This window comes from Sus scrofa, chromosome 3, assembly GCF_054392235.1.
Source record: "Sus scrofa isolate SSC_HxYL_T2T_F1_AM1 chromosome 3, Sscrofa_HxYL_maternal_Yorkshire_Landrace_v2.0, whole genome shotgun sequence".
Taxonomy (NCBI): Eukaryota; Metazoa; Chordata; class Mammalia; order Artiodactyla; family Suidae; genus Sus; species Sus scrofa.
The window spans coordinates 119,201,692-119,214,813 of record NC_139385.1 but is presented as its reverse complement, the minus strand read 5'-3'; the positions used below and the strand labels follow the sequence as shown (position 1 = coordinate 119,214,813).

General features: G+C 42.7%; 1 protein-coding gene across 7 annotated transcripts in view; it reads left to right on the top strand.

The window, feature by feature from the left end:
* Nucleotides 1-693: 693 nt before the first annotated feature.
* TTC27 (tetratricopeptide repeat domain 27) overlaps nucleotides 694-13,122 on the top strand; it is a 177,001-nt gene continuing 164,572 nt past the window's right edge. For all 7 annotated transcript variants that reach the window (XR_014842314.1, XR_014842315.1, XR_014842316.1 and 4 more), the window contains exons 1-4: nucleotides 694-978; nucleotides 2,034-2,211; nucleotides 5,403-5,532; nucleotides 10,752-10,892. Coding sequence is in view for 1 of the 7 variants with exons in the window: in XM_021087655.2 (XP_020943314.2) it covers nucleotides 879-978; nucleotides 2,034-2,211; nucleotides 5,403-5,532; nucleotides 10,752-10,892 (549 nt within the window). In the remaining 6 variants the exon portion in view is untranslated. The remainder of the gene's footprint in view (nucleotides 979-2,033; nucleotides 2,212-5,402; nucleotides 5,533-10,751; nucleotides 10,893-13,122) is intronic.

The following is a 13,122-nucleotide window of genomic DNA, read 5'->3' as shown; positions in this document are numbered from 1 at the left end:
TGCAGGCTGCATGCTAACTGGAGGCAGAATCCTGCCCCACCAAGTCAAGCTCTCAGAGCTCGGTCTTGACCATGAAGATTTAAGGACCTGACAGCTCTGGGCCCAGCAGCAGGCACTCAGGGCTGGCAGATTTCTTCAGTGTTCGCCGTCTAGCCTCCGAAAGCTTCTCTGCACCAGCGGCCGGGCCAGATGTCCCACCCAGTCATGATTTATGTAGCGGCAGCATCAAAACCTGATATTTCATTTACACTTGAATTCATTCCAGAATAAAGACCTCTGCTGAGGGCGTTCTTAACCTGGGGTTCACGGACTCCACTCAGAGGATCTAACTCCCTGAAATGCTACGGCAGTGTTGGTATAAAGGCTCACGTGCTTTTAAGGAAAAGACTACGGCTTTCGTTAGGTAGTCAGGACGGTTCTGAGTGAAAGAGTTTAGCGATCAAAGCCTCAGACATTTCAGTTGTATCTCATCTGGGCAAGACTGCAACATTCCACATCACTTCAACCCGCCCTCCGCAGCTCCAGCAGCTCCTCCCTCCAGGAGCCAGGGCTGAAGTAGACCGCGCGCTCTAAGCAAAGCCCTCCTCTTCCTCCTCGTCCGGAGCAGGGCATCCCCACTGGGCATGCTCGTAGCAAGGACTTGGGTTGGCCGCCAAGGCGGAAACTGGGCCGGAGAAAGCGTGTGTGTTTCCCAGGGTTCTCCGCGCTCCTGTCATGGCGGCCCCCTTGTGCCGGTATCCACACATGGGGTTCTAGGGCTGTGGATGTGTTCACAGGAACTGTCGCCACTAGTCTTCTGCGTCTTTGGACTCTCATCTTTCCACTTTCTTTGGTTGGCTCCTGTGTCACTCTTGTAGGAACGTCTTCTGGCTGCAGGGATGTCTGGGGTGATGTGGACCCCGGAGCTGGCAGTTCTGAGAGGCTTCTCCACTGAAGCTGAGAGGAAGCAGTGGAAGCAGGACGGAGTCGTTGGTTTGGGTGAGAGGGGTGCACCTGCCAGGGAAAGACTTAGGCCAGCGTGGGACTGTGGGGAGAAGTGGTGGCGGCGACTGGGTTCTCATACCTCGTGGTTTTATTTTTTTCCCACCAAAATCTAGGCTTTGGGTTGTTGCATACTTGATATGGTGGGCGTGGTCCCCAAGCTACATGCCTGTCTTCTCACCGTCCAGGTTCAGTAATAATAACAATGCCAATTATTTTTCTAAACTCTTGACATTTATTCAGCCATTTAATCCTTATAATAGGTTCCACTTCCATTCTCATTTTCCAGATGAAGTCCTTTAAGTACAGATTTGTTACGTAATTTATTCAAGGTCACACAGCTGGTAAGCACAACAGGTGAAACGAGGCAACAAAGATGTAATCTTGTAAGCAAAGCACATAGTGGGATATAGGCACTTCTGGTTGGGGGATTTAGGCTAGACACAGAGAAGGAGGAATGACAATTTAGGACAGTATGTAAGTGATCTCTGTGTATGTGTGTGTGCACTCGAGTTTGTGTGTGTACATAATAGGTTTCAGGAGAGAAGTTTCTGAAATCTGGTTATGGAAAAGTCTTATGGAAGAAATCAAACTTGACCTGATTTTTGATTAAAGAATAAGACTGACAAGTAAGGCAGGAATGTGCATTGGGATATTAGGGAAACTGTGAGTGAACCAGCTTTTCATTGGGCGGGGGGACAGTAGGGATAGGAGGAGTCAGACAGGGATAGGAAGCTTTCTGAGGAAACTCTTTTTTTGTCAGTAGGAATCCTTTAAGATTCCCAGCAGAAGGGTGATGTTACTTGCTAATGAAGAATATTATTTCTGAGTCTAACTTCTGCCTTGCTGCACATAGTGTAGATAGGCTTCTAATCTAGGAGAAGTGATGTTTGTATAACGATAGAAATTTTCTCGGTGCTTTGTGATTGTTGTATAGCAAACATTCTAAGTATATACACTTTGTTGTGTACTAAAATGCTAACAGTGTTACCCTTTACAGTATAACATATTGTTCTTTGAATTATTGAACTAAATTTTTTTTTCTTTTACAGAGAGTGCATCTTTCCTACAATTGCTGCTAGAAGGGAACTATGAGGCCATATTCTTAAATTCATTGACTCAAAATATTTTAAATTCAGCAATGGTGACTGAAGAAAAAATTGACAGCTACCTGGAGAAGCAGATAATAACATTTCTGGATTACTCAACAGATTTGGACAATACCAAGAGGTAGAGTTTTATTTGAAAATTTCATAGAGAAACAGATGCTGAATACATTTAATAATGCCTTGACAGGCACTGAGTTTTTGCAGTTAAAAAACCTGGCTTTATGGTTAGTCGGGGCTCATGATGTACCAGATAATCTGTATAAGAGCTTCTGTTCAAAGGACCATCCAGAAAATGAAAAGGTAAAGTGGTGTAGGATATAAGGATTTTATATAGAACACTGGCATATGACTGAATGGTAACTGCTAACCCGTTGAGCTTCCAAATGCTTAGATATGATAGGCTTTAGCCATCGGCCAAACCTCAGACCTCACTGCCTTTTTTTTTTTTTTTTGCCATTTCTTGGGCCGCTCCAGCGGCATATGGAGGTTCCCAGGCTAGGGGTCGAATTCGGAGCTGTAGCCGCCGGCCTACGCCAGAGCCACAGCAACTCGGGATCCGAGCTGCGTCTGCGACCTACATCACAGCTCATGGCAACACCGGATCCTTAGCCCACAGAGCAAGGCCAGGGATCGAACCCGCAACCTCATAGTTTTTAGTCGGATTCGTTAACCACTGAGCCACGACGGGAACTCCAGATCTTACTGCCTTACTGTTCACCTTGGTGTTTCTAGATTGCTGAATGATAGGTGTAATTATTTTTATTATGTATTAGATTATCTTTAGTGTTTTTTAGTGGAACCTTGGTTTACCTTCTTCCATTGACATTTATGTAATTTTATAGAATTATGTATAATGGATGGTTACATAGCAGTGTAACCTAAGCTTTTCAGTGGCTTATGTATCACTCTTGTAAGTTTGTTAATGTAACTTTCTTTTCTCTACCATCTGTGGCAGCCACATCAAGTTTTAGTTATCTTGAAAACACATGCAATTTTGTTTTGCCATTATTTCTAGGGATTGGCTTCATTTAGTTCTTCAGCAAATCAAGTACTGTCGTAGGTGTTGAGCTTGTGAAAATGAATGAGACATAATCTGTATTCATAAGGAGTTCACAAAAAAATGCTACTATAGGCATTTTAGTTTATTTAAAAACTTAGTGTCTTTCAGTTTCATTTTTCTGGTTTACTAGTAGTTTACATTCCTCTGATAGCATTTTTGGTTGTTATTTCACTGTCTGATGTGTGTGAGATATCATAGCCATTAGCTTTGTGCGGGGCATATGAAAACTTACATTCACACACATGCGGTATTCATTGGTAGACCAGAATTCCAGCTTGTCACATAAAGCTGAGAAGAGACATTTCAGTTGCCTTATCTTGAGGTGTTTGAAAATTAAAAAGGATTCTCATTTCGCCTTAAGGATTTTTTTTTAAATTTTTCAATTTTTTTTGGCTACGCCCATGGTATGTGGAAGTTCCCAGGCCAGGGATTGAAACCATTCCACAGCAGCGACCCGAGCCTCTACAATGACAATGCCAGATCCATAATCTGCTGCACCACAAGAGAACTGTTGCCTTAAGAATTTTGATTTTTACTTATATTAAAGCTTCAAAACCTTGCTTCACATGCGTTTCCCTAAGTTTCTTAACTTCTAACTATAAACAAGCTCTTTTGTTGCCTGTTTTCTGCTCATTCTTTGCTCTGCTGTCAGTTTTGTTGCATTCTGCTTCCCCAAGTCTGGTAGCATTGATTTTTTTTTTTTTTTTTCTCCTTAAAGAACCTTCCTTTTGAGGTAGGGCCTAGGGGATGTAGGAAGAAGAGGATGACTGCTCTTTCTTTTTATCCAGCATGAAGCTACAGGAGTCTCTGGCTCTTATTTGTTAGAGTTGCATCCCCACCTATTTTTGTCTTAATCCAGGGGCTGACAGATTATGGCTGGTGGGTCAAGACCAAAGTGCCTGAGAATGATGTTTACTTTTTTTTTCTTTCTTTCTTTTTTTTCTTTTGTCTTTTTGCCTTTTGTAGGGCCGCTCCTGTGGCATATGGAGGTTCCCAGGCTAGGGGTCGAATTGGAGCTGTAGCCACCGGCCTACGCCAGAGCCACAGCAACACAGGATCCGAGCCGCGTCTGCAACCTTCACCACAGCTCATGGCAACGCTGGGTTCCTAACCCACTGAGCAAGGCCAGGGTTCGAACCTGCAACCTCATGGTTCCTAGTCGGATTTGTTAACCACTGTGCCACGATGGGAACTCCTACTTTTTTTTTTCTTTATGGCTACACCTGCATCCTCATGGATACCGGTCAGGTTCATTACTGTTGAACCACAATAGGAACTCCCAATGTTTGCATTTTTAAAGGGCTGGAACAAGAGAAACACCTGATCTCCAAAGCCTAAAGTATTTTTTTTTTAAATCTATTCCTTTATAGAAGTTTACTCACCCACTCCTGTCTTAAGTCAAAGTAGGATTGAAAATAAATAAGTTCAAATGAAATTTCTTTAGGATTCTTGTTTGTTTTGTTTTAATAGTTGGTAGTCCAGGATCAGGGCAATGTTTGAGAACAACTTCTTATCAGTTTTCTATTGTAGAAAATCACTTGTCTATCCAGTCAGTGTCAGAGCTGTTAAAGAGAATATAAGAAAAAAGTTCTAAGTGCCTGATCAGGTCCTAAGCCAGTGCTGTTCATGAGAACTTTCTGTGATGATGGAGAGGTCCAGCATGGTAGCCAATAGCCACATTTAGCTAATGAGAACTTGAAATGTGGACAGTGTGACCAAGGCACTGAATTTTAAGTTTTATTTAGTTGTAATTAATTGAAATTAAAAGAGCATATGTAGGAGTTCCCATTGTGGCACATCGGAAACGAATCCGACTAGTATCCATGAGGATGTGGGTTTGTTCCCTGGCCTTGCTCAGTGGGTCAAGGATCCACATTACCCTGAGCTGCTGTGTAGGTTGCAGACACAGCTCAGATCTGGCATGGTTGTGGCATAGGCTGACAGCTGTAGCTTCAATTCATCCCTTAGCCTGGGAACTTCCATATGCCTTGGGTGTAGCCCTAAAAAGCAAAAAAAAAAAAAAAGGAAGAAAAAGAGCATATGTAGCTCATGGTGATAATATTGGATGTTGCAGACCTAAATTGTGTACATGTCAGAAGTTTTTTTTGGTAATACTCTCAAGTAATCTCAATAAATGTTATTTCTCTCTCTCTTTTTTTAAATGTTATTTCTCTTAATAAATGAAGTGAAGTAGTAGTGTGCTTGTTTTATCCAGTAATGGTGGTTCACGTGTATTTCTTTATTATATGCAGACAACAGCTGATATTCTTAATTGGTGTGAGCAGTTTGCAGCTATTTGTTCAGAGTAACTGGACGGGGCCTCTGGTTGATTTACACCCTCGGGATTTTTTGCCATCTGTCTTGTTCCAGCAGTTCAGTGAGGTATGCTTCTTGGAAATGTCATATATAGGTATTATTGTGTTATTTATTCTTTTTTTTTTTTTTTTTTTTTTGTCTTTTTAGGGGCCACACCCATGACATATGGAAGTTTGCAGGCTAGGGGCTGAGTTGGAGCTGCAGCTGCTGACCTACACCACAGCCATTGTGTCGTTTAATATATTTTTTTTGTTTGTTTGTCTTTTTGCCATTTTTTAGGCCGCTCCCGTGGCATATGGAGGTTCCCAGGCTAGGGGTTGAATTTGGAGCTGTAGCCACCAGCCTATGCCAGAGCCACAGCAATGAAGGATCCGAGCCACGTCTGTAATCTACACCACAGCTCACGGCAACACCGGATCCTTAACACACTGAGCAAGGCCAAGGATCGAACCCGCAACCCCACGGTCCCTAGTCGGATTCATTAACAATTGAGCCACGATGGGAACTCCTTTGTGGTTTAATCTTTAGGAATGGATCTTTATAAACCGGAGTTAATAGTAGGTAGGAAAGAAACATGACTATAGCTGGTACAGAACCTATTAAGAATGCCTGTTCATTGGTCAGATTTTCTTTTTTTTTTTTTTTGTCTTTTTACCATTTCTTGGGCCGCTCCCGCAGAATATGGAGGTTCCCAGGCTAGGGGTCTAATCGGAGCTGTAACTTCCAGCCTACGCCAGAGCCACAGCAACGCAGGATCTGAGCCAAGTCTGCAACCTATCCCACAGCTCACGGCAATGCCGGATCATCAACCCACTGAAGGGCAGGGATCGAACCCGCAACCTCATGGTTCCTAGTCAGATTCGTTAACCACTGCGCCATGATGGGAACTCCTGGTCAGATTTTCAAATGATTCCAGAAGTCCCGTTGTCAATCTCAAACTCCTCCAGATGCTCCCCATTTTAAGGAGCTCTGTTAGGGGCTCTTTTTATTAAAGCACAGGGCAGCTGTACCAGTCGCCTAGCTGCGTATGTTACTGCAGTTACATAAAGATCTTTTCTGGCAAAGCAGTGAATCTGGTGATCTGTTTAATTTTGTTGCAGGCAAGTTTTGCTGCTGTGCTTAAGCACAGTTCCCACGGATGATTTCCTTTATATCACGCATATACTTATTTGTAAGTGCCTGGCATCTGCGACCTATACCACAGCTCACGGCAACGCTGGATCCTTAACCTGCTAAGCAAAGCCAGGGATCGAACCTGCAACCTCATCGTTCCTAGTCAGATTCGTTAACCACTGAGCCACGATGGGAACTCCATAATTGTTAATAATTTGATGGTTGGAAAGAGAAGTACAAAAGCAGCTATAATCTGGAGCCATAACACTTATCTCTTACACATCATTCTACTGGGTTATATTATAACTGTAATATAATAACATAACATAATGTTATATATTATGTTATTTTGCAGTAGAGTAATTGAGATTCATCATGCTGACTCTAAATCATTATTGAAAGGTTAAAAGCTCTTCGGTATCTTATGTCTAAAAAGGGAATTTAATCTATGCTTTGCAAAAGTTTTCATCCAAAATGGTTAAAATAAAATCCCTGAGATTTTGGCACTTAAAGAGCTATGCTTTGGGAGTTTCCCGATGGCCTAGCAAATTAAGGATTTGGTGTTATCACTGCTGAAGCTCAGGTTCAGTCTCTGGCCTGAGAACCTCTGCATGTTGCAGGTGTGACCAAAAAAAAAAAAAAAGAAGAAGAAAAAAGAAATATGCTTCAGTTAGCTAGAAATTTACTTGTCTGAAACATCTCCTTACTGTGTGAAACAGTTTGTGGGAGTTCTCATCGTGGCGCAGTGGAAACGAATCTGACTAGGAACCGTGAGATTGTGGGTTCGATCCCTGGCCTTGCTCAGTGGGTTAAGGATCTGGCGTTGCCGAGAGCTGTGGTGTAGGTCGTAGACATGGCTTGGATTGGGCGCTGCTGTGGCTGTGACTAGGCCGGCACTACAGCTCCAATTTGTCCCCTAGCCTGGGAACCTCCATATGCTGTGGGTATGGCCCTAAATAGACAAAAGACCAAAAAAAAAAGTTTGTGGCCTCTACTGCCTTCTCGTGTAGGGTAGAAATCCACCAAACAGTCCAAGTCATAAATATGTACTGAGCACTGATGTGTGGTTGGGAGTGGTGCTTCTTTCACATGTGTTGTGTCAGTTTGACGCATTCTGCACAGGAGACTGAAGCTCCCAGTGGTGAAAGAAACTTGTTAGCGCTCCTCTATAGCTGGGGGGATTGGAGTCAGCATTTTGTGGGCCCCACACCGCTGCTCTGTCTGCTGCACTAGTGTGGAAGCGCCTGTAAAGTCAGGTGATAATTCAGACATTGCAGAAATGGGTTACCTGAAAGACAAGGCCTCTAAGAAATATTGAAGGAAGCGATGTCTAGAAAGTGAAATTTGTCTGAGAAGACATTTTATTTATTTATTTATTTATTTATTTGAGAAGACCTTTTTGTCGAGAGTGGACCTTGAGCTAGAACCTGAAGGGCGATGAGGACGTGGGTGGGTAAAGGAGAGGAGGAAGCGTGTTCTAAGTGTGGTCACATGAGCAGACATTAATGGGGAGAAGAGGGTGGTGTTTGTGGGAACGGGATTCTCTGAGCCTGTTGGGGTAGCAGTGAAAGGTCAGCCCTGATGGGGCTCAGACCTTGATTTTAGTTTTTTTATTAGCAGTGCACCAGACATTCCGAAAAGCATATAAAATGTGTACAGTTTAAATAATAAAGCTCCTTTGTTCCCACCACCTCACTTGAGAGAGAGAACATGCCCAGCAGACATCAGAGCTGCCTGACTGTTGTGCCCTAGATGTTGAGCCCCTTTGCTATTTCGGTGGCCGTGTGGGGCCTGGGCTAGGGACAGCCTTGGAACTGGACTCTTCTGGTTTAGCAGCCTTCTCTAGGCACCTGGTGTGTGCTCCAACTCCTAGCAGCTTCTGCGTGTGCTCTGACTGGAAAAGGTTGGGAAATACAGCATTAGCTGGTTCCCTGTGTTTGTGTCCGGGTGACATCCCCGGCCCCCGTTCTCATGAACCACATTCATGAATTTTGTGTTAACGTTCCATTCCTTCATAATTCTAGCACCAATGTGTATAAGTATCTTCAGAAAACTTATTGTTTAGTTTTGTCAGCTTTTGAACTTTATGTAAATGAAACAAATTGTGTGTGTTCTATGTATGACTTGCTTTGCTTTGTGGTATATTTTTAGAATTATGCCAGTATTCACATTTACTGTTGCATAGTATTCCAATTGTATGAGTATAATTCCACAGTTTTCACATCTGTTCTGCTTTTTTTTTGTCTTTTTAGGGGCATGCCCACGGAATATGGAGGTTCCCAGGCTAGGGGTCAAATCGGAGCTGCAGCTGCTGGCCTGCACCACAGCAACCCCAATGCCGGATCCAAGCCTTGTCTGCGACCTACACCTTAGCTCTCAGTAATCCTGGATCCTTAACCTACTGAGCAAGGCCAGGGATCAAACCCAAATCCTCATGGATACTATTCAGTTCGTTACTGCTGAGCCACAGTGGGCACTCCCATATCTGTTTTACTCTTGATGATCTTATGGGTTGTTTCCATTTTTTGCAATATGTTATGTACAATGCTATTGGGACCACATCTTCTGGGAATTGTTTGCATGAGTTTCCAAGCATGGCATACTTAAAAAAGGACAGTGTTTGGTGCAATGTGTGCTAGATGGAGGAGGCTGTTTTTTTTCTTTTGTTTCATTTTGTTTTTGCTGCACCTGCAGCATAACCAAGTTCCCGGACTAGGGAATAAACCCACACCATAGCAGCGGCCTAAGTCACAGCAGTGACAACACTGGATCCTTAACCTACTGAGCCACAAGGGAACTCCTGTTTTTACTGGTCCCCAGGCTATAGTTGGGGACCCTGAGGTCTGAGGGGATCGATGATTGAAGGATCCAGTGTTGTCACTGTAGTGGTTCTGGTTGCTGCTATGATGCAGGTTCAGTCCCTGGACTGGGAACTTTTCACATGCCATGAGTGTGGCCAAAAAAATAAAAAATAAAACTGAGACAGTTATAATACTTGAAAATTGTTCCTTACTTATTGAACTTTTTAAAAAAATGATTCCTTTTGCCCTCAATATAGGTAAAGGGAAGCTTTATTTGCCGTTTGGTGGTGGTGGTTCATGTTGTCTTTATTCCACTCTTACACTTTTCAGTGATGATGAAGGTTGGACAGAGGTCTATGAACCCACAGCTACTTCTTTTATACCTTTATCTAATGCTTCAGCAAAGCCAGGCAAAGGCACATTACTTAATTGTTTAATCCTTACAAGAACCCTATGAGGCGTAGGTTCTATTATTTCATTTTGTAATGGATGAAACAGAGATTTTAGTTAAAACAAAAATTTACCTATGTCCACAAACTAACAAACAGAAAAAGGACACCATTCTGCGTCTATGACATTAGAGCCCATGTTCCTAATGGTTGAGCATTCCTGCTGTCGACTTTGCAGCAGCAAAGTCAAAATTATTCAGTCCACTTTGAAGTTGCCTAGTGGCCTGGTGGTTAAGGGTCTGGCATTGTCACTGCTGTGGCATGGGTTTGATCCCTGGTCCAGGAACTTCCAAATGCCGAGGGTGCAGCCACCAAACAAAAACAAAACGAACAAACAAAACAATTATCCAGTCCACATTTAAAAAATACAGGTGCTTTGGCCATTGTAGAAAATCTCCGTTCAGCCAAGAAGTGGATTTTTCAGAGGCATCCCTTTTGGGCAGCTTTCTCTTCACGTTAGTCCGTGGTTATTTGCCTGCTGCGCATTTGATAGGTAAATCTTGTTGTTCTTTCGCTTGATAGTAATTACGGAGCAGACATGGTTTGTAAGGATATTTGCCAGCTGGTGAAGCGTATGTGAAAGATAGGTGTTTCATATAAATACTTTCATGTATGATTTGTTTTCATTGAGAAGATATTTTATAAATCTATTAAGTCATAATGCTTCTTCAGAAGTACCATTTTCTTGATTGTCCTGTTCCTCTCAAGTGCAAGGATATGGGTGGTTTCCCAGGGCAATCTGGAGTTGTAGACCTCTAAGGGCATTTATAATGTTATGACTGGCTCCAGTGCTAATTGATGTGTAATAGATCCATAACTCTGTTTCAAAGCCGATTAACTGGAAAATATGTATGCTTGTAAGACACATAAAGATGAATATTTTGCCAAGTTATATCATCTCCACTTAAAATTGTTTTTTCAGGTCAAAGGACTGGATGCGCTTGTTCTGAGTCTGCTCATTCTAGATGGTGAATCAATCTACAGCCTGACCTCGAAGCCTATATTGCTGTTACTAGCACGAATTATCCTAGTGAATGTAAGACATAAACTCACAGCTCTTCAGGTAAGAGAAGAAAAGGAGCCAGGAGATTCAGACCCAGGCGTGACTTTTATGCTGGATAGCATCAAATTTTAGGTGTGATGCTGAATATCTTGGTATATATGTTTTCTAAGTTTCCTTTAGGTATTTAATTAATTAATTAATTAGGGCTATGCCCGAGGCACATGAACATTCACAGGGATTGAACCCACACCATAGCAGTGACCTGAGCTGCTGCAGTGAAAATGCCGGATCCTTAACCCGTTGCCCCACAAGGGAACTCTTAGGTATTTAATTTTAAAATTTGATGAAAATAAGCAAAAACTGTTTCCCTTCATGAAACTCATCTAGTATAAAATCAGATATTGAGCCTCTTCAAAAGGATTGTGGATACATGTTTTGTGTATGTTTCCATGTGTGTTCATGTTCATTCTCTGAATCTTAAATATAGTTTAAAAACATCCTTCTGGTGTTCCTGTCGTGGCGCAGTGGTTAACGAATCCGACTAGGAACCATGAGGTTACGGGTTCTGTCCCTGCCCTTGCTCAGCGGGTTAACGATCCGGCGTTGCCGTGAGCTGTGGTGTAGGTTGCAGATGTGGCTCGGATCCCACGTTGCTGTGGCTCTGGCGTAGGCCAGTGGCTACAGCTCCAATTCGACCCCTAGCTTGGGAACCTCTGTATGCCGCGGGAGCGGCCCAAAGAAATAGCAAAAAAGACAAAAAAAAAACAACAACAACAACAAAAAACATCCTTCTTAGTCTTTTTTTGAATTTCATGTAATGGTAATAAGCAATAGCCAGAAGTATAGCACTTGCAGTAGATCTTAATTATTGTTTCTTGGCTCATATCCTACCTTGTTTCATTATTTGGGTTGGGTTTAGTAGAGCTTTTGTTGGATATCTGTTACGTGGTTTCTTTAGGTCACATGTAAAGCATTCATACTCACAGAAAGCTAATTTGCAGCTAATATGCAGTAGGAGGTGACAAAAAAGGGAGATGCAAAGAAAGTCCTTGAGGTTTCGTGGAGGTTGTCAGCCATGCAGTGTACAGGCTCTGTCCCACCTGCTCAATTCTGTGCAGATAACTACACAGCCTGCCTTGTAGTGTGAAAGCAGCTGTGTGGTGAGTGGGTGTGACTATGTACCAATAAAGCTTTATTTATGGACACTGAAATTTATACTTCCTATACTTTTCTCATGTCACAAAATAATTATTTTTCTTTTTTTTTGCAATGATTTAAAAATATAAGAACCATGCGGTTCTTCTATGGCACAGTGGGTTAAGAATCCATCATTCTCACTGCAGTGGCTTGGGTATCTGCTGTAGCACAGGTTTGATCCCTGGCCCAGGAACTTCCACATGTTGCAGGTGTGCCAAAAAAAAAAAAATTCGAAAGCTGGTTGTGATTCTTTGGCTACAGGAAAACAGGTGATGGGCTGGGTTCGGCCCATGTGGTGTACCTTTCTTTTTATGGCCACACCTTCGGCATACAGCAGTTCCCAGGCCAGAGATTGAATCTGAGCTGCAGCTGCAACCCAACCTGTGGCTGAGGCAATACTGGATCCTTTAAGCCACTACACCGGGCTTGGGATCAAACCTACACCTCCGCATCAACCCAAGCTACTGCAGTTGGATTCCTAACCCATTGTGCCACATGGAAACTCTCTTTGACTTCTGCTAAAACCCTATATTCATGTTTTGTATCACCATGCAAAGATCATTCTGTGCTGAAACCTTGCCTTTCAACTGAAATGTAATAGTTTTTCCCTCTTTGGGTGTTTACTATAGCATTCTCTAGATGGTGATGTTAAAAATGACTCATTTGAGGGAGTCCCTGTCATTGCTCAGTGGTTAACAAATCCAACTAGGAACCATGAGGTTGCGGGTTTGATCCCTGGCCTCACTCTGTGGGTTAAGGATCTGGCATTGCCATGAGCTGTGGTTTGGGTTGCAGACGCGGCTCAGATCTGGCATTGCTGTGGCTGTGGTGTAGGCCACCAGCTACAGTTCTGACTCGACCCCTAGCCTGGGAACCCCCATATGCCGAGAGTGTGGCCCTAAAAAGCAAAAAAAAAAAAAAGACTTATTTGATAAATGAAGATAAAATGATAAAGAAGTAGCACACACTTATTCAAGGTAATCATAACCTTGAAAATTAATTTTGAATAGGTTGACTCCCAAGGAAGGAATGTGTCAGGTTGTTTATTATGATGGTATTTTTGTGGAACTATCAAAGAAGATGATACCTCTAG